Source organism: Stegostoma tigrinum, unplaced genomic scaffold (genome assembly GCF_030684315.1).
Source record: "Stegostoma tigrinum isolate sSteTig4 unplaced genomic scaffold, sSteTig4.hap1 scaffold_57, whole genome shotgun sequence".
Taxonomy (NCBI): domain Eukaryota; kingdom Metazoa; phylum Chordata; class Chondrichthyes; order Orectolobiformes; family Stegostomatidae; genus Stegostoma; species Stegostoma tigrinum.
In genome coordinates, this window is record NW_026728505.1 from 564,375 (window position 1) to 586,810 (window position 22,436).

The 22,436-nt window shown below is 40.3% G+C and overlaps 1 protein-coding gene across 2 annotated transcripts in view; it reads right to left on the reverse strand.

The window, feature by feature from the left end:
* Nucleotides 1-22,436, reverse strand: part of LOC132208885 (ral guanine nucleotide dissociation stimulator-like 1) — a 59,362-nt gene that overhangs the window by 26,078 nt on the left and 10,848 nt on the right. Inside the window, exons 4-8 of one of the 2 annotated variants that reach the window (XM_059644192.1) lie at nt 22,040-22,113; nt 18,005-18,204; nt 10,862-10,939; nt 8,531-8,608; nt 185-262 (exon numbers count right to left, since the gene is read on the reverse strand). In XM_059644192.1, coding sequence (XP_059500175.1) covers nt 185-262; nt 8,531-8,608; nt 10,862-10,939; nt 18,005-18,204; nt 22,040-22,042 — 437 coding nt within the window. In that variant the 5' untranslated portion in view covers nt 22,043-22,113. Of the gene's footprint in view, nt 1-184; nt 263-8,530; nt 8,609-10,861; nt 14,806-18,004; nt 18,205-22,039; nt 22,114-22,436 lie in introns of those variants that run through there. The other variant, XM_059644193.1, reaches the window with a different exon arrangement.

Below are 22,436 nucleotides of genomic sequence, written 5' to 3' on the forward strand. Positions count from 1 at the left end.
ATCAAAGGCTGAAATGTGTCATTGATTTAATTACTGGCAATGGCCTCGGAGGGAATAAAGCTGTTTCTTTAATGTGATTTTTATCGTCTCGAATGGTGACATAATCTTTCAAGAGCTACTATATTCACAGCAATTTCTTTTCATGGTATGTATTATGAATGAAGCACAGAAGGATGAAACTTACTTTGAAATGTCTGCAGTCGCTTTTGGTGAACTTGGTTCTTCATCTTTCTCAGAGTTTGGGCTGTCAAAGGTTTTAGACCTGCAATTCATTAAGACCATAAGACCATAAGACAGAGGAGCAGAAATTAGGCCATTTGGCCCATTGAGTCAGTTCTGCCATTCAGTCAGGATGATAAGTTCCTCAATACCATTCTTCTGCTTTCTCCCCATAACCCTTAATCCCCTTGATAATCTGTCTCAGTTTTAAATGTACTCAATGACCTGGCCCCTACAGCCTTCTGTGGCAGTGAATTTCACAGATTCAACACTCTCTGGCTGAAGAAGTTTCTCCAAATCTCCAATTGAAAAGATCTCCTCTTTATTCTAAAAGTGGGCCCTCGGGTCCTAGTCTCTCCTACCAATGAAAGCATCTTCCCAACATCCACTCTGTCCAGGCCATTCAGTATTCTAAAAGTTTCAATTAGATCACCCCTCATCCATCTAATCTCCAATGAGTATAGTCTCAGAGTCCTCAAACGTTCCTCATATTTTAAGCTTTCCATTCCCTGGACCATTCTCATGAACCTCCTCTGAACCCGTTCCAGGGACAGTGCATACACAACCTCAGTGACAATCAGCATTAACAGTTGGGCTGAGAAGGATGCTGATCTGCCATCCCTTTCACTGGACCAGCAGCTGTCAAAACTGATCCAAACCGTCAACTGGTGAGTAACGCCGGCAGCAATCTCTGTATTGGTCACCGCTGGAATCGGCCAAGGCCTCCAGGTTTCAGATCCAGCAGAAGGCCTGCAGCATGAACCACAAACTTCCATCTAAAATTTCTTTTTACAACACTAAGAACAGAGCAAATATTAGAACAACAGCCAACTGTTTCTTTAATGTAAAAACAAACAAACTATGGACACCGGCAATCTGAAAGAAAGGCAGATGTTTCTGGAGAAACTCTACAGGTTTTGCAGCATCTGCAGACAGAAAACAGAGTTCAAGTGAAGCCAGGTGACACTTCTTCAGAGGTGTGAAGTTCTGAACAGGGGAACCTTAACTCAAAGCGCCCACTCTGCTTTCTCTCCACAGATGCTGCTAAGTTTCGGGAGATAGCCTCTATGTAATGCTCCTGAAAATGTCAGACCTCCAGCAGCTGCCCTTCATATTTTTGTATTCCGATTAAAGCATCATTTCCTCACATATTGGATCAATACTTACTTTCTGATCTCAGCAACTGTCTTTGGAGGAATTGGATTTTCAAGCTCCTCACAGCTCAGAATGTTATCATTGTTCCCGATGCTGAAATTAGTTGTGAAGAATGTCATTTTAAATAAATACTTGCACCCAGTAATTCTTAGCTCATCGGCAGTTTCCTTTGTATTCCTTGTACTCTGAATAAAGCAAAACCTTAACCACTTATTGTATTCAAACTTGCTCTTTCATGACAGATTTTAGAGTGCAAGGTTTCCCATCTACCTCGTAGTTTGCACTTTCAGGTGATCTGCAAATGGTCCTAAAAGTGTTGTCAAGTAAATTTGAGCAAACATCCACATCCACAAGAAAATTATCTCCATACACCTGAAAGACATTGAGTCGGCATTTTGTGCCATTGACAGCTAATTTTCTAACAACGGGTCAAGACGCAACTACAGAATATGGTCATTGGTCTCCCCGAAACCCCCAACGGTAGTTTGCAAGATAAGACCATGAGACTGGAGTGTGGAAGTAAAGAGAGAGAGAGAGAGAGGGAGAAGGATGCAACAAATCCATTTCTTCAACATTTTATATTTGTTGCAAAGTCTAAAAATATCTCAAACAAAGAGCTCCAGGCCCAAATATAGAAAGGCAACCAACTTTCCAGTGAAGAACTTCAGATAGCGTCTCTACATTCAGGGCTGAATGTCCCAAGTCAACTGGCCTTGGCCTGAGACATGAAATTCTTGGCAAAGTGGAGGGGAGTTCAGGAGGAAAGCTGAACTCTCTTCTGCACCATTATACTGTATTGTCAGAGGTGGGCAAAGTAGGTGGTTTAATGACTCACTGGGCATGAATCACGTCACCAGCTGACAGCCACTTGTGTCTGTCTGTCTCTCTGGTAAATATTAGAGTTCCTCAACTCCCGCAGTGGACATTGGCCTGCAAATCTCTTTTCTATAAGCTCGGCAATGACAATTGTAAAGATTGCAGCTCTGCCCCTATTTCGTCCTTTTGTCAACTGTTTTTATGAAAAAAGATCACCCTCCAGATTTAGTGTGTTCATGGACAGCAGCAGGTTTTTCTTCAAAACCTTCACAGGAGATTTGAAAGACACCACAGGCAGACTGAGGGTAGGGGATGAGGTAGGAACCTCAATTCTTCGACATGTGGTATCCTTAATTCAGAGCTCAGCTATCTAAATGTTTGGCGACAAATGAAGATCTGAATAGTGAATGGATGAGCAATTTTTTTCACTGAACACTTTTGGATCTTTTCTGTTATTACAGCTTTTCTTTTTAAACAAACAAAATCTGTGTAGATTTTTGATACAATCAAGCAACTTTGATAATGTGACTGCTGCTGTCTAGTGTTTGCTGCATTGCTGTGGGAGGAAGGCCCTCCACAGATCTTACAGGAAGTGCCAGCAGGTTTTTTAACATTGTTGTATTTTGGATGAAACTTAATTAAGTCACACATTAGACTAAAGCTTACTTTGTGTTCACTGAATCGATTACTGGAATCTCTTCTGCCTCTGAGGTGTCAAAGCTTCCATATCTGCAATTGGTCAGACTGCACAAACTAAGTGATTTTAAACAAGCTTGAATCTACAATTTGCATTCAGCCACTGAAAAACATCTGAAGGTTCGGGATTTCGGCATTTGAAGCCTTGATTACCGAGTTTGTTAAAACATTACACTGAAACTCCAATTTGGCATTTTACAGCATACCTGCCACATCCCATACAACAGAGAAGAGTAAAACATTCAATGTGGTTCTGTCTCATCTGATCGTAACTTCAAATCTACATTCCTGCCTATCTGAGTGACCTTTCACTCCCTTGCTCTCAACAAGTATCTATTTATCTTTCCATTTACAGTATTCCAGCGCTCTGCTTTTACCATCTTTTCAGGAAGAAAACTTAAAAGAATACCCACATTTTGAGATATTTAAAAAACCACTGTTTTAAGTTGACAACCACTGAATTTCAGACACTCGCCCTTCATTCTAGTCTCTTCTGTAAGAGGAAACACCGTCTGCATATCTACCCTGTACAAATGCTCAGGTTTTTTTCTTTCAATCACATTGCGCCTTCCGCCCTAAACACCGACTGATGCAAGCCTTGTCTGTACAAATTTTCCTTGTGAGGCAAGTCACTTAGGCTCGGTATTATTCTGGTAAACCTGTTCTGAACTGCCTCTCATATATTTAGTTCCATCCTTAAATAAGGCTGACCACCACAAAGAAAAACATTCAAGATATGGGCTCACCAGTGATCCCTAATTTTGTGTTTAAGTTCCTTCATGATAAAATGAAAACATTTATTTGCTTTCCTAATTACTTAATGTATCTGTACATAAGCAATTTGTGATTCATGCACGAGGATACCCAGAATCCACTGTATCTCAGAGCTATGCAATCTCCTTCAACAAAAAAAAACTGCTATGCTTCCTGCCAAAATGGACTTCAAATTTACCCATGTACAACTGTCTTTGTCAGATCTTTGACGACTTGCTCAACCTCTCTTTCTCTGCAGTATTCCAATGTCCTCTGAGGTTAATTTTTAATGCATTTTTGTCTCTTCAGCACATCTGTCAGCCATAAATTCATTCCTTCCTAAGTCATCGACTGTTCGTCAATACTTCGAAAACTTGGCCAGAAACAGATTATTAAAATTATATTGGAATTATGTGATCCGAACAATTTTGAGCTCCAGTTAATTCTCTGTCTCAAATAAACACCTAAGTAAATGAGAACACGCATGCAAAAAGGGATGAATTCCTTGGATCTAATTACAGAAGACCAAAATAACTGTAGCATCTAGTCAGCCTGTTTCTCCCTTTCACTATGGATATAGGAAAATCTTGAAATGTAGGATGTGTGTAAGGTGAATGGATACTATTAGCATCCATTGAATTATGATGATCTTTTAGCTGAATTCAAATGGTTGACTCAAACACGAATCTTAAACACAACATCTGTCCAATTAGTAAAATGGATTTGAACTTTCGAATGGCATGGAAGCCATTTTAGAACATAGAACATAGAACATAGAACAGTACAGCACAGAACAGGCCCTTCAGCCCACAATGTTGTGCCGACCATTGATCCTCATGGATGCACCCTCAAATTTCTGTGACCATATGCATGTCCAGCAGTCTCTTAAATGACCCCAATGACCTTGCTTCCACAACTGCTGCTGGCAACGCATTCCATGCTCTCACAACTCTCTGCGTAAAGAACCTGCCTCTGACATCCCCTCTATACTTTCCACCAACCAGCTTAAAACTATGACCCCTCGTGCTAGCCATTTCTGCCCTGGGAAATAGTCTCTGGCTATCGACTCTATCTATGCCTCTCATTATCTTGTATACCTCAATTAGGTCCCCTCTCCTCCTCCTTTTCTCCAATGAAAAGAGACCGAGCTCAGTCAACCTCTCTTCATAAGATAAGCCCTCCAGTCCAGGCAGCATCCTGGTAAACCTCCTCTGAACCCTCTCCAAAGCATCCACATCTTTCCTATAATAGGGCGCCCAGAACTGGACGCAGTATTCCAAGTGCGGCCTAACCAAAGTTTTATAGAGCTGCAACAAGATCTCACGACTCTTAAACTCAATCCCCCTGTTAATGAAAGCCAAAACACCATATGCTTTCTTAACAACCCTGTCCACTTGGGTGGCCATTTTAAGGGATCTATGTATCTGCACACCAAGATCCCTCTGTTCCTCCACGCTGCCAAGAATCCTATCCTTAATCCTGTACTCAGCTTTCAAATTCGACCTTCCAAAATGCATCACCTCGCATTTATCCAGGTTGAACTCCATCTGCCACCTCTCAGCCCATCTCTGCATCCTGTCAATGTCCCGCTGCAGCCTACAACAGCCCTCTACACTGTCAACGACACCTCCGACCTTTGTGTCGTCTGCAAACTTGCTGACCCATCCTTCAATTCCCTCGTCCAAGTCATTAATAAAAATTACAAACAGTAGAGGCCCAAGGCCCTGTGGAACCCCACTCACCACTGACTTCCAGGCAGAATATTTTCCTTCTACTACCACTCGCTGTCTTCTGTTGGCCAGCCAATTCTGTATCCAAGCAGCTAAGTTCCCCTGTATCCCATTCCTCCTGACCTTCTGAATGAGCCTTCCATGGGGAACCTTATCAAATGCCTTACTGAAGTCCATATACACCACATCCACAGCTTGACCCTCATCAACCTTACTAGTCACATCCTCAAAAAACTCGATAAGGTTTGTAAGGCATGACCTACCCCTCACAACTTTTTAAAACCTCGCAAGGATCTCCCTGCAAATGGAAACATTCACCAAAAGACAATAGACAAGTCAGTGATCTAAGCAGCCAATGTAATAAACAGTTACACTGTGAAAGGAGGAGATAGTAAATATAACAGATGATTGTCTTAACCAGAACGATCTCAGAGCTTAATGAGAACCAACATCCTCAAATTTCAACATCCACATTTTGCTGAGATTCCTTCGTTTTACAAATTTTTCGCTTGACCTTTAAAAGAATACCATCATCTAAGATGACTACAGGCACAATACAAAAGCAAATAAGAAAGTAATAACCTGCGAAGAATCTTTATGCACTATTGAACCTCTGAGAGATAATGTGAGACACATGAGTGAGCTGTCATGTTTAAAATTCGAGGGCAAGTATAGGTCATCTTTTTCTTTAAAACTCAAAAGCTTATTGCTGGAATTATTCTGCTGGAACATTTATTTACTTGGGCAAAGAAAGAGAATATTTTGGCCACAGGAAAAAAGAGAAACCCAAATTCCCTTTTGAAAGGACCAGCTGGATCATTTCTGCAATCCATTGGGTTCATGAAAGCCAGCTCATTAGCTTACTGCTTTGAAGAAAAATCTAATCACCTCTGGTTATTTGCTGATCTTCTCAAATTTTATAAGCATAGCACATTTGTGAAACTTTTCATCCCCGGGGTGTCCCTATAATGTCAGAGGCACATCAATTGAAGGTCAGCAGTGGTGAGAATCGCTTTGTCTCTGAACTGAGTTTTGATCAGTTACCCCAAAAAACCATTTGTGAATTGCATAAACTGTTAAATACTCACCGACATTCAGAAAACTAATGTATTAAAAAAAACTGAGGTGACAAGAGAAACCATCACTGATGTCATTTGAAAAATATGCAACCCATTATGGCAGAATTGCGGTACTCCTGCATATTTCAGTGGTAAACAGACATTCATTTGACCAACATTTCAGTTTTGCAAAAAGGCTCCTCATACTGCATTCAGCTTCCAAACTTTTATTGTTATGCCCAACACAGACTTACAGAAATTGATAGATTTTGTTCAATTAAAATAGCACTCTTCCATTCACTACATGCAGAAACTTAGACATCCCAAACATTGTTTCAGGAAGCTCCAAACTACATAAAAAGCATTGAAGGAAGTCAATGTTACATTTTATCCTTAATCTCAAGGTCTAGTCATTGTCCTAACACATTCACCGCACTTATTAAACTTTGTGTTGTACTGGGTCAAAATCACTTCATTATTGCGAAAAATTAATCAAAAATACTTTGCCACCTGTCTCTGTATTATGTTTTGTGAGTATGTTTTATTCACTTTTGTCCCAAACCACTAGCGGGGCGCTTAATCATGATTTGTGCCACCATTTGGGATCAAGGATATTGGAAGGGGATAGGGGCACAGAACAGGAGAACTGAAGGACTGCTTTGCCTTGTTGTAAACAAACAAGTTCATCACAGGATGTTGTCAAGGATTCCTGCAGGAAATAGGAGAGCCCAAAATAGTCACAAGTTCATCTTCGAGAAAAGAAAATCTAATGTAAATGTCGGGGAAGCAGAATGAACGTCACACACTGGATTTCCACATCTCTTTTCTTTTCATTTTGAAAATTAGAACATGTGTGTATTGCCCGTGAAATCATTCTGACTGCATTAATATGGCACAATATTTTGTGGGTCCTTTAAATCTCTTATGCATGCAAATCCACATTTAGCAAGAGATTACTGAATGCTGCAAGGCACCTGAAAATGTTTGCCAGTCTCCTTTCCTTCTACACTTCCCTTCTGAAGTACCTATATTTCACTCTGTACACATTGGGGTCATCAATAATCCTCATCATTTGTACCATGTGCCACTCTCTCCTGCTTGTGGGAACACTCTGAGATTGTCACTAAACAACCTCCTGCTGTAAGACAGACTGCTGTTTCATTGCAGTTTTGCCTAAACTTGTGTTGAAATTTACTTGCTGCAAACGCCTTCTTGCTCCTTTTGAAGTTGGACCTCCTCCAAATCAAAATTATTCTGGATTGTTCCTTCTTTTCTTCTGGAGCCAAAATAAATATCTTATGATATGGTGCTTCCTGAAATGATCCATGTCTGATATTCGATATATAGTGTGTGTGTGTGTGTGCACAATAATTATAGAAGTGGTAGTGCAGGTTGAAGATATCATCAGGATTCTGAACTTTAAAAATTGGAGCATTGTATGAAAAACAAATATGTTCTGACAAATCATTATAAAAAAAAACTCCTGATATGCCCTCAACTCTGGTATTTACCAACCACACTTCAGGAAGGGATTTGAGAGGGTGCACAAAACATTCACAAAAAATATTACCAGAGATGACAAACTAGACAGCCCTGTGGAGAGCCTGAAGAAGCTCAGGCTGCTCTTGGAGAAGACTAAGAAGTGATTTTAAAAGTGTTCAAAATCATAAGGGATTTGGTTAGAATGGATAAGAACAATCGGTGCCTTGTGACAGAAGGCTTAAGGAGAAAAGGACACTGATTTGAGATGATCAGCAAAAAGAACCAATGGTGACAAGGAATTTTTTTTTTCAATAGCCTATTCAGGAACTGGAAAGCTCTGCCGAATAGTGTGGTGGATGCAGCTTCAATTGCGGTCTTCAAAAGTGAACTACAATTTTCGAAAGGAGAGGTTTCGCAGTATTACACAGTAAAAGGACTTAGGAGCGAACGTAGGCAAGTCCCTCTTTGAGAGCTGGTACAAACATCAAATCATTGTCTCTGGGCTATTACCATTTGATGGCTGTATAACATTGCACAAACTGCTAGCTCCCCAGCTATTTCCTACCGCTTTGTCATATTCTGAATAATGATTCACTTTGTCATGCATGCAATTAAACTGACTCAGCAATTATTTCGCTGGATCCTGAAGAAACACAACTTCCATTTTCCTCACCATTTGCACTGTCAACATTTCCAGAACTGCAATTGATCGAAGAGAACAAATTAAGTCATTTAGAACAGGCAAACACGTCCAGAATTAAATCCAACCCAATTCAACAACAAAAAATCACAGTGTTGAGAGAGGGGTCCTTTTGACTTCCACAGGATGCCCACAGGCCTTCATACTGAGGCAGTGCTGGGGTGTGGGTTGGAAGAGACAGAGCAGGGCAATAAGGAGAGAAAACCATTTCTTCAGTATTTCACCCTTGTTGAAAGCCGTTCCTGCGCTGTGCAAGAACTTGATACTGAAAGACAAGCAAATTTCAGTCTACCATTGAAAAGCTTTGAATGCTTTATGCTAATTCAACATTATTCCATCTCTTAAAATAAGCCAAACATTGCAGAAGCAGTGAAGCAGTTGCTTCATGTGATTGCTGTTGTCTGGATTGGTGCTCACTGCACTGCCAATTGGGGTATCTTCCTGAGGCAACCCTGACATAATCCTACAGCAAATCCCAACAGTTTCCTTTCACAGTATTAGATCCCAAATACCATACAACAGGTTTAATCTGTCGTCACATCAAATTTACTTGTCAATTACTCCTTCAGTTTCTGACAAACTTAGGTTTCCACCCACTACACAGTGTGACATGTCAACATTTTCACAGCTGCAACTGGTCACAAAACACCAAATAAATCATTTTACTTGTGCACATGATCACATTTTTAATTTCTGGCACTCTTATCTTATTTTGGCTGTGAGGGGGAGCCAGTGGGTAGATGAGGAGTAAAGAGGTCAAATAAAGAACCTCTACACTGGGACAGACAATAAACATCCCAAAAGAGAGGATTTAAGTTTAACTTCCTCATCTCTGGCAAAGAAACTCAAGCTCTTTACAGACTATTGACAATTCAACCCTCACAAGCACAGCTTGTAACTCAAAGTTTGATTCGGAGCACTGATGTAGGAATTTGTCATTGCTCAAATTCACTGAAGCTTAAGGTCAGATTAGTCACCAGTGGCTGTTTTGCTGAAAAAAAATCATTTTTCTTTCCTGCTCTTTTAACAGTTCTGAGTTTCCTTAAAGACCTGGACAGAATAAGCTCAGGATTAATTCCAGGTCTCTGCCTGACTCCATGGATACACATGGCAAATGGCCAATTTAGATAATTCAAAATGCAAATTATTCAATGGCAATATTGTATGGGAGAAATACCAAGGCTCGGACACGGGGAGCAGGTCACATTCTTAATTGATAACATATTTCTTCAAATGTCACAGACGTTTGGAGGACACTTCAATGAACTTGGAGGAAGTTTGTGGGGAGGGTGCAGCTGAAGTAGGAAGGAGGAACACAGAGAAGTGCTGAGGTGGGGTAGAGGAGATTAACCCATTGCTTTAGTATTTTTACCAGAGCCACATTGTCCAGAAATATAACCTCAATATTGATCTGAAAACAATTTCCCATCTCAGTGTTTTGGATGCTTCAATGGTGATGCTATCATTTAAGGTAAATATCTCTACCATGAATTTTCTAGGAAAGCAGTCCAGCAGACACTTTAATGTGACTGCCATAGTCTGGAGTGGCATTCATTACATTGCACAAAAAGTTTTGAAATCAATGATACTCCATCATTCCCTTTTCACACTGCTGCATTCCAAATTGCAGAATTAAAACACATCAAAAGTACTTCTGATCAAACTTGCTTCCTCATGGTTACACAGATGCCTGGCAAACTTTGATTCCCACCCACCCGACAATCTCTCCGGCCAAAATATCTGCAGCTGCAAGTGCTCATGAAGCACAAATTAAGGAAAGGATTTGCATCTACAAATGACTTGTAAACATTGAAAATAAATTTTGAATCCCAAAATGCTCTGTATTTCAAGTCCTCATTTGGTCAAAGTCCAGATGAATGACTACACTAGATGGTTTGCTTTCCAAATTTTCAGAGAAAATATGTAGGACACTCCAGTTACATCGGCTGGTGCATTTGAGGGGGGGTGGGAGGTTTCGCAGTTTAGCATTGTTGCAAGTTAGATCACAAGGTCTGGATGTTGAGGGCCAATCAAATTTTCACTGAACATTTTTGAATGTTTTCTATCGATCAAAGGCTGAAATGTGTCATTGATTTAATTACTGGCAATGGCCTCGGAGGGATTAAAGCTGTTTCTTTAATGTGATTTTTATTGTCTCGAATGGCGATATAATCTTTCAAGAGCTACTATATTCACAGCAATTTCTTTTCATGGTATGTATTATGAATGAAGCACAGAAGGATGAAACTTACTTTGAAATTGTTGCTGTCTCTTTTGGTGAACCTGGTTCTTCATCTTTCTCAGAGTTTGGGCTGTCAAAGGTTTTAGACCTGCAATTATTTAAGACCACAAAACCGTAAGACATAGGTGCAGAAATTAGGCTATTCGGCCCATTGAGTCTGTTCTGCCATTTAGTCATGGCTGATAAGTTCCTCAACCCCATTCTCCTGCTTTCTCCCCATAGCCCTTGATCCCCTTGATAATCAGGCACCTATCTGTCTCAGTTTTAAATTTCCTGGCCTCCACAGCATTCTGTGGCAGTGAATTTCACAGATTTAAAACTCTCTGGCTGAAGAAGTTTCTGCAAATCTCCAATTTAAAAGGTCTTGTCTTCATTCTAAGGCTGTGCCCTCGGGGCCTCGTCTCTCCTACCAATGGAAGCATCTTCCCAACAACCATTCTGTCGAGGCCATTCAGTGTTCTGAAAGTTTCAATTCGATCACCCCTCATCCTTCTAAACTCCAAATGAGTATAGTCTCAGAGTCATCAACCGTTCCTCATATTTTAAGGTTTCCATTCCCTGGACCATTCTCGTGAACCTCCTCTGAACATGTTCCAGGGACAGGACATCCTTCCTGAGATATGGGCCCAAGTCTGCACGCAGTACTCCAAGTACGGCCAGACCAGAGCCTTATAAAGCCTCAGAGGTACAGCCCTGTTTTTAGATTCATATCTTTTCACAATAAATGCCAACATTGCATTTGCCTTCCTGACTATATAAGGCAAAAATTAAAGACATTTCAAACAAGCACTTGCACCCAGAAGTGGCTTCATCACAAAAGGACCATTGAAATATTTAGTGTCAAATCCATAAGACCATAAGATATAGGGGCAGAATTAGCTCATTCGACCTCCTCAGTCTGCTTTGCCATTCAATTCTGGCTGTGATGTTTCTGAAGCCCAATCGCCAGCCTTCTTCTGAAACCCTTGATCCCCTTATTAATCAAGAACCCATTTCTCTCTCTATCTTAAATAGTCCGAATGACGTCGGCTTCCTGCAATGTTTTCCTCAGATTAACCACTCCCTGTCTGAAGAAATTCTTTCTTACCTTAGTTCTAAAGGTTGGCCTCTTCACTCCGCGACTGTGCCCGCATGTCCTAATCTCTCCTCCTAGTGGAAACATCTTCTCTGTTCCATGTACAATCCTTCCAGGCCTCTCAGTATTCTGTAAGTGCCAATAAAATTCCCTCCCATCCTTCTAAACTCCATCCTAAACTGAACCAAAACCCTCAACCACTCTTCAGATGACAAGCCCTCTCAAGTTTTCAAGTCCTATTCAACTGGATTTGTTAAACAGGCAACATTTCTGATGTATGTAACTACAATAGATCGAGATTTGTTTTTCCCTTCCAAGCTCTAACAGGTGGTTTGCAAGTGACAGGAGTTGAGTCTGGAAGAGGAGCTGGGGGAGTTGCAAGGAAGAAGGGATTTCAACTTTCACACAAGTTCTCAAAGCACAATGGTCTGGATTTTTTTGGGCGATGCGGGGAGGTGGGACATGCAATAACACTGCAAACAGAGTTAGAGAGTCAAGTTTTTCAATATATTTACCGGCAGTGCACAGTCCAATGTTTGGAAAAGAAATATTCCATTAAAGACTGTGTGTTAATGCATGGCCAATCATTCGCTGACAATTAAATTGGAGGTTGGAGTATTAGGAAAATGGCAGGGAGGGAGTTTACCACCTACACATTGCAAAGCTATGTGACATGGGCCAGTTCTCTTTTTCACCTGGGCTCTCCCTGACATCTAAGGACTGCCTCCCTCACTTTCCTGATGGCGCCCACTTACACAACCTCAGTGACAATCAGCATTAACAGTAGGGCTGAGAAAGGTGCTGATCTGCCATCCCTTTCACTGGACTAGCAGCTGTCAAAACTGAGCCAAACCGTCAACTGGTGAGTAACCCGGCAATGATCTCTTTGTTGGTCACCGCTGGAATCGGCCAAGGCCTCCAGGTTGCAGTTCCAGCAGGAGGCCTGCAGCATGAACCACAATCTTCCATCTAAAATTTCTTTTTACAACACTAAGAACAGAGCAAATATTAGAACAACAGCCAACTGTTTCTTTAATGTAAAAGAACAAACTACAGAAGCCGACAAGCTGAAAGAAAAGCAGACATTGCTGGAGAAACTCAACAGGTTTTGCAGCATCTACAGACAGAAAACAGAGTTCAAGTTGAGCCAAGCGACACGTCTTCAGAGATGCGAAGTTCTGAACATGGGAACCTCAACTCAAAATGCCCACTCTGCTTTCTCACCACAGATGCTGCTAAGTTTCAGGAGAAAGTCTCTAAATAATGTTCCTGAAAATGGCGGCCTCCAGAGTTTGCCCTTCACATAGTTGTATTCTGATTCAAGCATCATTTCCTCACGCATTGGATCAATACTTACTTTCTGATCTCAGCAACTGTCTCTAGAGGAATTGGATTTTCAAGCTCCTCACAGCTCGGAATGTTAGCATTGTTTCCGCTGCTGAAATTAGTTGTGAAGAATGTCATTTTAAACAAACACTTGTACCCAGTAATTCTTAGCTCATCGGTAGTTTCCTTTGTATTCCTTGTGCTCTGAATAAAGCAAACCTTAACCACATATTGTATTCAAATTTACTCTTTCATGACAGATTTTAGAGAGCATGGTTTCCCATCTACCTTGTAGTTTGCACCGTCAGGTGATCTGCAAATGGTCCTAAAAGTGTTATCAAGTAAATTTGAGGAAACATCCACATCCACAAGAAAATTATCTCCATACACCTGAAAGACATTGAGTCGGCATTTCATGCCATTGAGAGCTAATTTTCTAACAACGGGTCAAGACGCAACTACAGAATATGGTCATTGGTCTCCCCAAAACCCTGAACGATAGTTTACAGGATAAGACCGTGAGACTGGAGTGTGGTTGTAAAGACAGAGAGAGGGACAGAAGGATGTAACAGATTCATATCTTCAACATTTTATATTTGTTGTAAAGTCTAAAAATATCTCAAACAAAGAGCTCCTGGCCCAAATATAGAAGGGCAACCAACTTTCCAATGAAGAACTTCAGATACTGTCTGTACATACAGGGCTGAATGTCCCAAGTCAACTGGCCTTGGCCTGAGACATGACATTCCTGGTAAAGTGGAGGGGAGTTCAGGAGGAAAGCTGAACTCTCTTCTGCACCATTATACTGTATTGTCAGCGGTGGGCAAAGTAGCCGGCTTAACGACGCACTGGGCATGAATTAAGTCACCAGCTCAGAGCTGCACATGTCTGTCTCTCTGGCAAATATTGGAGCTCCTCAACTCCTACAGTGGACATTGGCCTGCAGATCTCTTTTGTCTCAGCTCAGCAATACCAACCGTAATGACAGCAAAGAAAAGATTGCAGCTCTGCCTCGATTTCATTCTTGGTCAACTGTTTTTATAAAATAGATCACCCTCCAGATGTACTGCGAGTAGGTTTTTCTTCAAAACCTTCACAGGAGATTTGAAAGACACCACAGGCAGACTGAGGGGAGGGGAGAAGGTAGGAACCTCAATTCTTCAACATGTTGTATCCTTAATTCAGAGCTCAGCTATCTAAATGTTTGGTGACAAATGGAGATCTGAATAGTGAATGGATGAGCAATTTTTCACTGAACACTTTTGGATCTTTTCTGTTGATACAACTTTTCTTTTTAAACAAACAAAATCTGTGTAGATTTTTGATACAATCAAGCAACTTTGTTAATGTGACTGCTGCTGTCCAGTGTTTGCTGCATTGCTGTGGGAGGAAGGCCCTCCATAGATCTTACAGGAAGTGCCAGCAGGTTTTTTAACATTGTTGTATTTTGGATGAAACTTAATTAAGTCACACATTAGACTGAAGCTTACTTTGTGCTCACTGAATCGATTACTGGAATCTCTTCTGCCTCTGAGGTGTCAAAGCTTCCATATCTGCAATTGGTCAGACAGCACAAACTAAGTGATTTTAAACAAGCTTGAATCTACAATTTGCATTCAGCCACTGAAAAACATCTGAAGGTTCAGGATTTCGGCATTTGAAGCCTTGATTACCGAGTTTGTTAATACTTTGCATTGAAACTCCAATTTGGCATTTTACAGCATACCTGCCACTTCCCATACAAGGAGGGAAGAGTAAAGCATTCAATGTGGTTCTGTCTCATCTGATCGTAACTTCAAATCTACATTCCTGCCTCTCCTAATGACCTTTCACCTCCTCTCCCTCAACAAGTATCTGTTTATCTTTGCATTTACAATATTCCAGAGCTCTGCTCTGCATTTAATTGCTTTCCAAATTACTTAACATGTCTGTACACGATCATTTTGTGATTCATGCACGAGGATACCCAGATTCCACTGTATCTCAGAGCAATGCAATCTCCCTCAATAAAAACAAAACTGCTATTCTTTCTGCCAAAATGGACTTCAAATTTACCATATACAACTCTATTTGTCAGATCATTGACGACTTGCTAAACCTATATTTCTCTGCAGTATTCTGAAGTCCTCTAAGGTTAATTTTTGAGCGCATCTTTGTCACGTCACCAAATCTGTCAGTCATAAATTCATTCCTTCAGAAGTCATGGACTGATCGTCAACACTTGGAAAACTTGGGCAGGAACAGATTTTTAAAATTATACTCATACTATACGATCCTAACCATTTTGAACTCAAGTTAATTCTCTGTCTCAAATAAAAACCTCAGTAAATGAGAACACTCAAGTAAAAAGAGATGAATTCCCTGGATCTAATTACAGAACACCAAAATAACTGTAGCATCTAGTCAGACTGTTTCTCCCTTTCACCACGGATAAAGGAAAATTTTGAAATGTAGGGTGCGTGTAAGGTGAACGGATGCTATAAACATCCGTTGAATTATGATGATCTTTTAGCCGAATTAAAATGGTTGGCTCAAACACTAATCTTAAACACAAAATCTGTCCAATTGGTAAAATGGGTTTGAACTTTTGAATGGCATGGAAGCCATTTTGTTGGTGACTTTTTAAAAACTCCAAGAATCTCCCTGCAGATGGAGACTTTCACCAAAAGACAATGGACAAGTTAGAGATCTAAGCAGCCAAAGTAATAAACAGCTACATTGTGAAAGGAGGAGACAGTAAATATAACAGATGATTGTCTTAACCATAGCTACCTTAGAGTTTAATGAGAACCAAACTCCTCAAATTTCAACAAACCACAGTTTGCTGAGATTCCTTGGTTTTACGAAATTTTCGCTTTACCTTTAAAAGAATACCATCATCTAAGATGACCACCAGCCTAACACAAAAGCAAATAAGAAAGTAATAACCTGCGAAGAATCGTTGTCCACTATCTCACCTCTGAGAGATAACATGAGACACATGAGTGAGCTGTGATGTTTCAAATTCTACGGCAAGTATGGGTCATCTTTTTTTAAAAACTCAGAAGCTTATTGCTGGAATTATTCTGCTGGAACATTTATTTAGTTGGGCAAAGAAAGAGAATATTTTGGCAACAGGCAAAAAGAAAAACCCAAATTCACTTTTGAAAGGTCCAGCTGGATCGATTTCTGCAACCCATTGGGTTCATGAAAGCCAGCTCATCAGCTTACTGCTTTGAAGAAAAATCTAATCATCTCTGGTTATTTGCTGATTTTCTCAAATTTTATAACCATAGCACATTTGGGAAAATTTTCCTACCCAGGGATATCCCTCTAATGTCAGAGATACATCAATTGAAGGTCAGCAGTGGTGAGAATCGCTTTGTTCCCGAACTGAGTTTTGATAAATTACCCCAAAACATCATTTGTGAAGTACATAAACTGTTCAATCCTCACCCAACATGCAAAAAACTAATGTATAAAAACTGAGGTGACAAGAGAAACCATCACTGATGTCATTTGAAAAACATTTCACCCATTATTACAAAATTGTGGTATTCCTGCATATTTCAGTTGGAAGCAGACATTCATTTGACCAACATTTCAGTTTTGCAATGAAGGTTCCTCACCCTGAACTCAGCTTCCAAACTTTGATTGTTATGCCCAACACAGACTTACAGACAATTGATCAGAGATAATGGGAACTGCAGATGCTGGAGAATCGAATTAACAAAGTGTGGAGCTGGATGAACACAGCAGGCCAAGCAGCATCGTCAGAGCACAAAAGCTGGGTCTAGGCCTGACACGTCAGTGTGTGTGCTCCTAAGATGCTGCTTAGCCTGCTGTGTTCATCCAGCTCCACACTTTGTTACTACAGACAATTGATAGGCTTCTTTCAATTAAAATAACATTTTTCCATTCACTACATGCAGAAACTTAAACATTCCAAACATAGTTGTAGGAAGCTCCAAACTACATAAAAAGCATTGAAGGAAGTCAACGTCACTGTTTATCTTTAATACCAAGGTCTAGACATTGTCCTAATACATTCACCACACTTTTTAATCGTTGTATTGTACTGGTTCTCGATCGCTTCATTATTGCGAAAAAATAATCAAAAATACATTGCCACCTGTCTCAGCATTATGTTTTGTGAGTATGTTTTATTCACTTCTGTCCCAAATCACTAGCGGGTTGCTTAAACATGATTTGTGCCACCATTTGGGATCAGGGATATTGGAAAGCGATGGGGGCACAAAACAGGAGAGCTGAAGGACTGCTTTGCCTTGTTGCAAACAAACAAGCTCATCAGTCCCACTGCAGTCTCTCTTTATGAAGGACTTCAAGTCTAATTACTTTTAATCAAGTTATTCAAACTTATTATGACACATGACATAGGAGATAGAATTTGAATCTGGACCTTTTAGGCAGAAGGTGGAGGATAAAACCATCTGTGTGGAGGATAAAATCCTCCAGAATACTTTAAAAAATGTGGACTTTTCTGATGAAACTGGATGAAAGTTAAAGCCCAAATTTGCAGAGCTTAACGTCCAAGGGATTGGGGTGCAGGTAAGTTCGTGTCTTCAATGAACAAAAAATCGTCTCCCTTACTGAGGGTTGGATGGAGATTCTCAGTTTACTGAGAGTTTGTTTCCATCCGGCTAGTTTCAGCGATTCATTGCCAGAAGGATTAATAACAAAAATTACTCGACAGAACATACTTTTCTATCATTACCATTAAACAAAGGAGATGCTCATAAGATTTATGCTCACTTGTCCAGGAGGATGTACAACACACTTTCAGCAGTGGTATATGCTTTGTATGTCGAAAAGAATGTGCGGATGTAGAAACGCTCCTTGTTCATGAGAGCGATTACAAAATTTTCGACGAGTCTTTTTGAGGTCTCAGAGTTAAGAATTTGAACGTTGGGGGTATCGACAGTGAGATGGGATGGAAGCTCATCTCCTGATGCCTACAGAGAATACAAATTTAAAAAGTAAATGTGATGCAGGAACAATGTTTATTTGTATAGATCTCTGACATGGTAGAAATATTTCAAAATGCTTCACATTTACATAATCATTTAAAAATCGCTCCAAGATTCATGAAGCTAAAACTAGGGCAGGTCACCAAAAGCTTGGTCAGAAAGATTGGTTTTGAGGACAAAGAGGAGATGTTTTGGAACAGTGTCCCAGAACTGGGTAGCTGAACACACCAATGACAGAATAAAGAAGATCAAGCATGCAGGCAAGATCAAAGTGGCCGGAATTAGAAGTGCAAAGATATGAGCATTGAAGGGTTGGAGGGGAATACCATTGATGAGGAGATACAATATGTTCAATCCAATGATAAAGCAGCTGGTCACTTCATGTATTGCTTGAACCATTCAAAAAAAACACAAAGTTAAAGTCAAAACATCACAGAAACATGGCCAGCTAGATTCATGCAAAACAGAAATTTGAGCCTTGGAGTTATTTTGTATCGATCTCAAGAATATTAAACCATCATTTTAAGTAAATAAACATTTAATATTAAATCCCTCCAGCTGACTACCCACTATTTCTCAATTTCTACTTTAATCCAGTCATCAGACGGGCCAGAAAGTTTCCACAACAGAGAAAATGTGGAATTATGTGCAGCAACTTCTGTCTACAGCTCGAGGCCACAGCAAGCAACAGGAAACATGACAGTCTGGCTTCAATCCTGTTTGAATTCTCTGCTAACAATATCACTGACTTCACATTTCTGAACAATATTGTTTTGAGGAATCTAATTACTCTTGAAAGCAAGCTTACATAACTGGAAGGAAAGCAGAGAGGCGTAAAATGTTTGCTGACTTGGCGGAAAATAGAAGGAGGGAGAAACTGAAGAAAAAGGAAACCTCTGTTTTTTTTTGTTCCACAACTCATGCCATGCAAGGTTTCTTCCAATGTGCTGCCTAAGGGTTATCATACTTGATGCTGTGGAGTGTGCAAAAGAAATTAAGAACTCTCACAAAGAACTTCATAGTTCAAATCACATCAAGCACCCCTATATCAAATTCAGTTTCCTTCATGTCAGCAGATGAATATACCTTTGGGATTGGGCAGGGGTCAGGGTGGAGCATGTCAGCAAAGGAGGGAATTGGAGCACTCTTGAAGAAGCCTGATTTGAAATTTGAAATCCAATGTGAACCTCTCAACTTTGCCAGAGTAGCTGGCCGGTTCTGTCAGAATTATGAATCGTCTGTATTCACAGGAAATGTATTTCCAAGACTTGTTCCAAGTCATAGAAAATTGTACAAAATGTGTTTCAATTAAATGAAGTTGCCGTTTTAAGAACTTTACCCCACACAAGTATAAAAATGCATGACTGCAGAAAAGCATAACCTTCAAACAAAGATAACAAAGTGTGGAGCTGGATGAACACAGCAGGCCAGGCAGCATCTTTGGAGCACAAAAGCCGACGTTTCGGGCCTAGACCCTCCATCAGAAAAGGGGGAGGGGGAGAGGGTTCTGAAATAAATGGGGAGAGAGGGGGAGGCGGATCGAAGATGGGTAGAGGAGAATATAGGTGGAGAGGAGACAGACAAGTTTCGAGGCAGGAATGGAGCCAGTAGAGGTGATTGTAGGTGGGGAGGTAGGGAGGGGATAGGTCAGGCTGGGGAGGTCGAATAGGTCAAGGGGGTGGGATGAGGTTAGACAGAAGAAAATGGGTGTGTTGCTTGGGGTGGGAGGAGGGGATAGGTGAGAGGAAGAACAGGTTAGGGAGGCGGGGACCAGGTGGGCTGGTATTGATATGCGGTAGGGGAAGGGGAGATTTTGAAGCTCAAATTGTTTATGTGTCATCATATTTTGATCCAGTTAGACAAATAACATTAAAAATAAATTGATGTTTTATGACCATGATGACAATCTCAGTAAGAGAAATTATGTAATGTCCATCTTTAAATATTAAAAGAGCAAAACTATTGAATGTTTGCAATACATTACTAAAATAAAGGCTACCAGCTGTCAATACATTGCCTTCAACATTTTTAATGGTGAAATTTCTGTTCCTTTCTCTCACCCGACTACTCATTCCTTCCATCTGTTCTGCTGTTGTGGTAAGAGGCTATCAGCTCCCCTACTCAAATTTACTTCATAATCATTCATCCCGCTCCTTTCCTTCCCATTCATTGCACGGTGTAACAGAAGAAAGGGCAGGATATCTATGGAAGGATGTGCCCTCCAGTGTTCTAAGTTTTCACAATGCCAGCAAAAAGGAAACAAAAATACTATCGAGCGCAGTAAATCACGGTCCCTCAACGCACAGTTTTTGCGGCGATAAATCAAAACTGGTGTGTTTTCTCAGTATATTGTACACATGCAGTCAGCAAGCAATCAACAGGCATGGAGGAAATCTCTCAAGCAGATATTAATATGTCAATAAAAGCAGGATGGAAGAGTTGAAGTTAATTATGCAGCGGAGAGAATCAACTGAAATGTGCACATTCAGGTTTCAAATATTAAGTGGAGTTCCACATGAACATTGTTTTATTTTCCTCTCGTAGTCAAAATGCCACAACACACTAGCTTGCCTGACAGATGACATGTTCTTTTCTTGTTTCGAATTCAGGAATTGGTTTGCAAATCTGGTTCAAATTTGGACTTTGTTCACTGAAGGTTGCCAGGCACAGCATGTGGCAGAGCAGTGGAAAGTGGCCAGTGATTGAAACACCATCTAATGCCCACTCTTAACCCCTATTAACACACTCCAGTTTGTGGCTTAAGTTAGTTCTAGTCATGATGATTGTCAAAAATTTATGAAAAACATGACAGTTATTTTCACCACCCCCACTACACTACATCAAGGGACACAATTCCTCTTCATGATTATATCGTTGCTCTATGTTCATCATGAATGTAAATTGGGTGACTATTCTATCTCAGTCTAAAATTGAAAAGAAGAATTTGCACATGTCGCTTACTTAATTAATGCCAATTAGAAAAGTTTGAACAGATCTCTATCCTAGTACATAGCGGACTTTTGTTACTCCATTTGTCTTACAGTTTGCTTGCTGAATATCTCAGAACTTAAACTATATTTTTTGAATTCATAGGAATAAGGTCTCTTGAGCTTGCTCCATTGTATCACATCATGATGTATTTCTCTCTTAACTCCATTTATCCATTTACTGTGAATACACTAGCATAACATAAATGGCAGTCTTGAAGTTCTGAATGAACCCAACAGACTCCAACTTCAGAACCTCCAATGGACAACATTTTTTGGAAAAACGTCTGTCGCCAGATTTCACACCCATCGGACGTAGCTCGGATTTGAAAAGTGCAGCAATAGATATTTCCTGACATAAACAGTCAGTGATTATCACAAAAAAACCCAGCTTGTCTGTTCCAAAGTGACCCACCTTCGAAAAAAAAGTCACCATTACCACACCACATCATTGGGCTGTGCTCACATGAGCAAGAGAGAGACAGACAGCTGGTGATTGTTTAACCAGCATGTCAGGCACGGGGAGAAGTTGATAAGGGCAAACCCTCATGGTGAACACAAATGTTTATTTACTCTTTCAATATCACCTTGCTCTTCCTTAGAACAACTGAAACTTTAAAAGGCCAAGTGAGCAGATGAGAGCATCAGCCTTCAAACATTTCAGCTCCCTCAAAATGAAACGGGACAAATCTGTGACCAAATATATAAAACATCTTGCACATCGTGGAAGAATGTGCGAGTGAGTGAGTGTTGGATGGTATATAGGAATATGAAGAATAAGTAATCAGGGGATTGGAATTTGTTGTGTGTGAAAAAGCAAGGGCAGTACATACCATTTTTATTCTGAGTAGTATGACGGAAATCTGACTGCTTCGGCAAGCTGACTGACCGGAAACAACAGTCAAATCTATAAGATAAATGAAAACATCATGAGAGACAAAACCAAATTCAACATGTAAAGAGAAAGACTGCCATAAAAAAATTAAATACTGGACCAAAAAAGATAAAATGCTGACTTCAGTGTAGTTACATGTGTCCATGATCTGTTTGATCTTCTGATATCATGTTGCTCTTGCTCAGAAAACACAACTTTAAAATCCTAACTGAGCCAACATGGACGTCAGGATTCAGACTTTTTCGGCCACTCAAAATAAAAATCAACAAAGCTTTCACATCAATATATGAATAAAAATCACTCTACACACCCTGGAAGCACTGTCTCAGAATCTA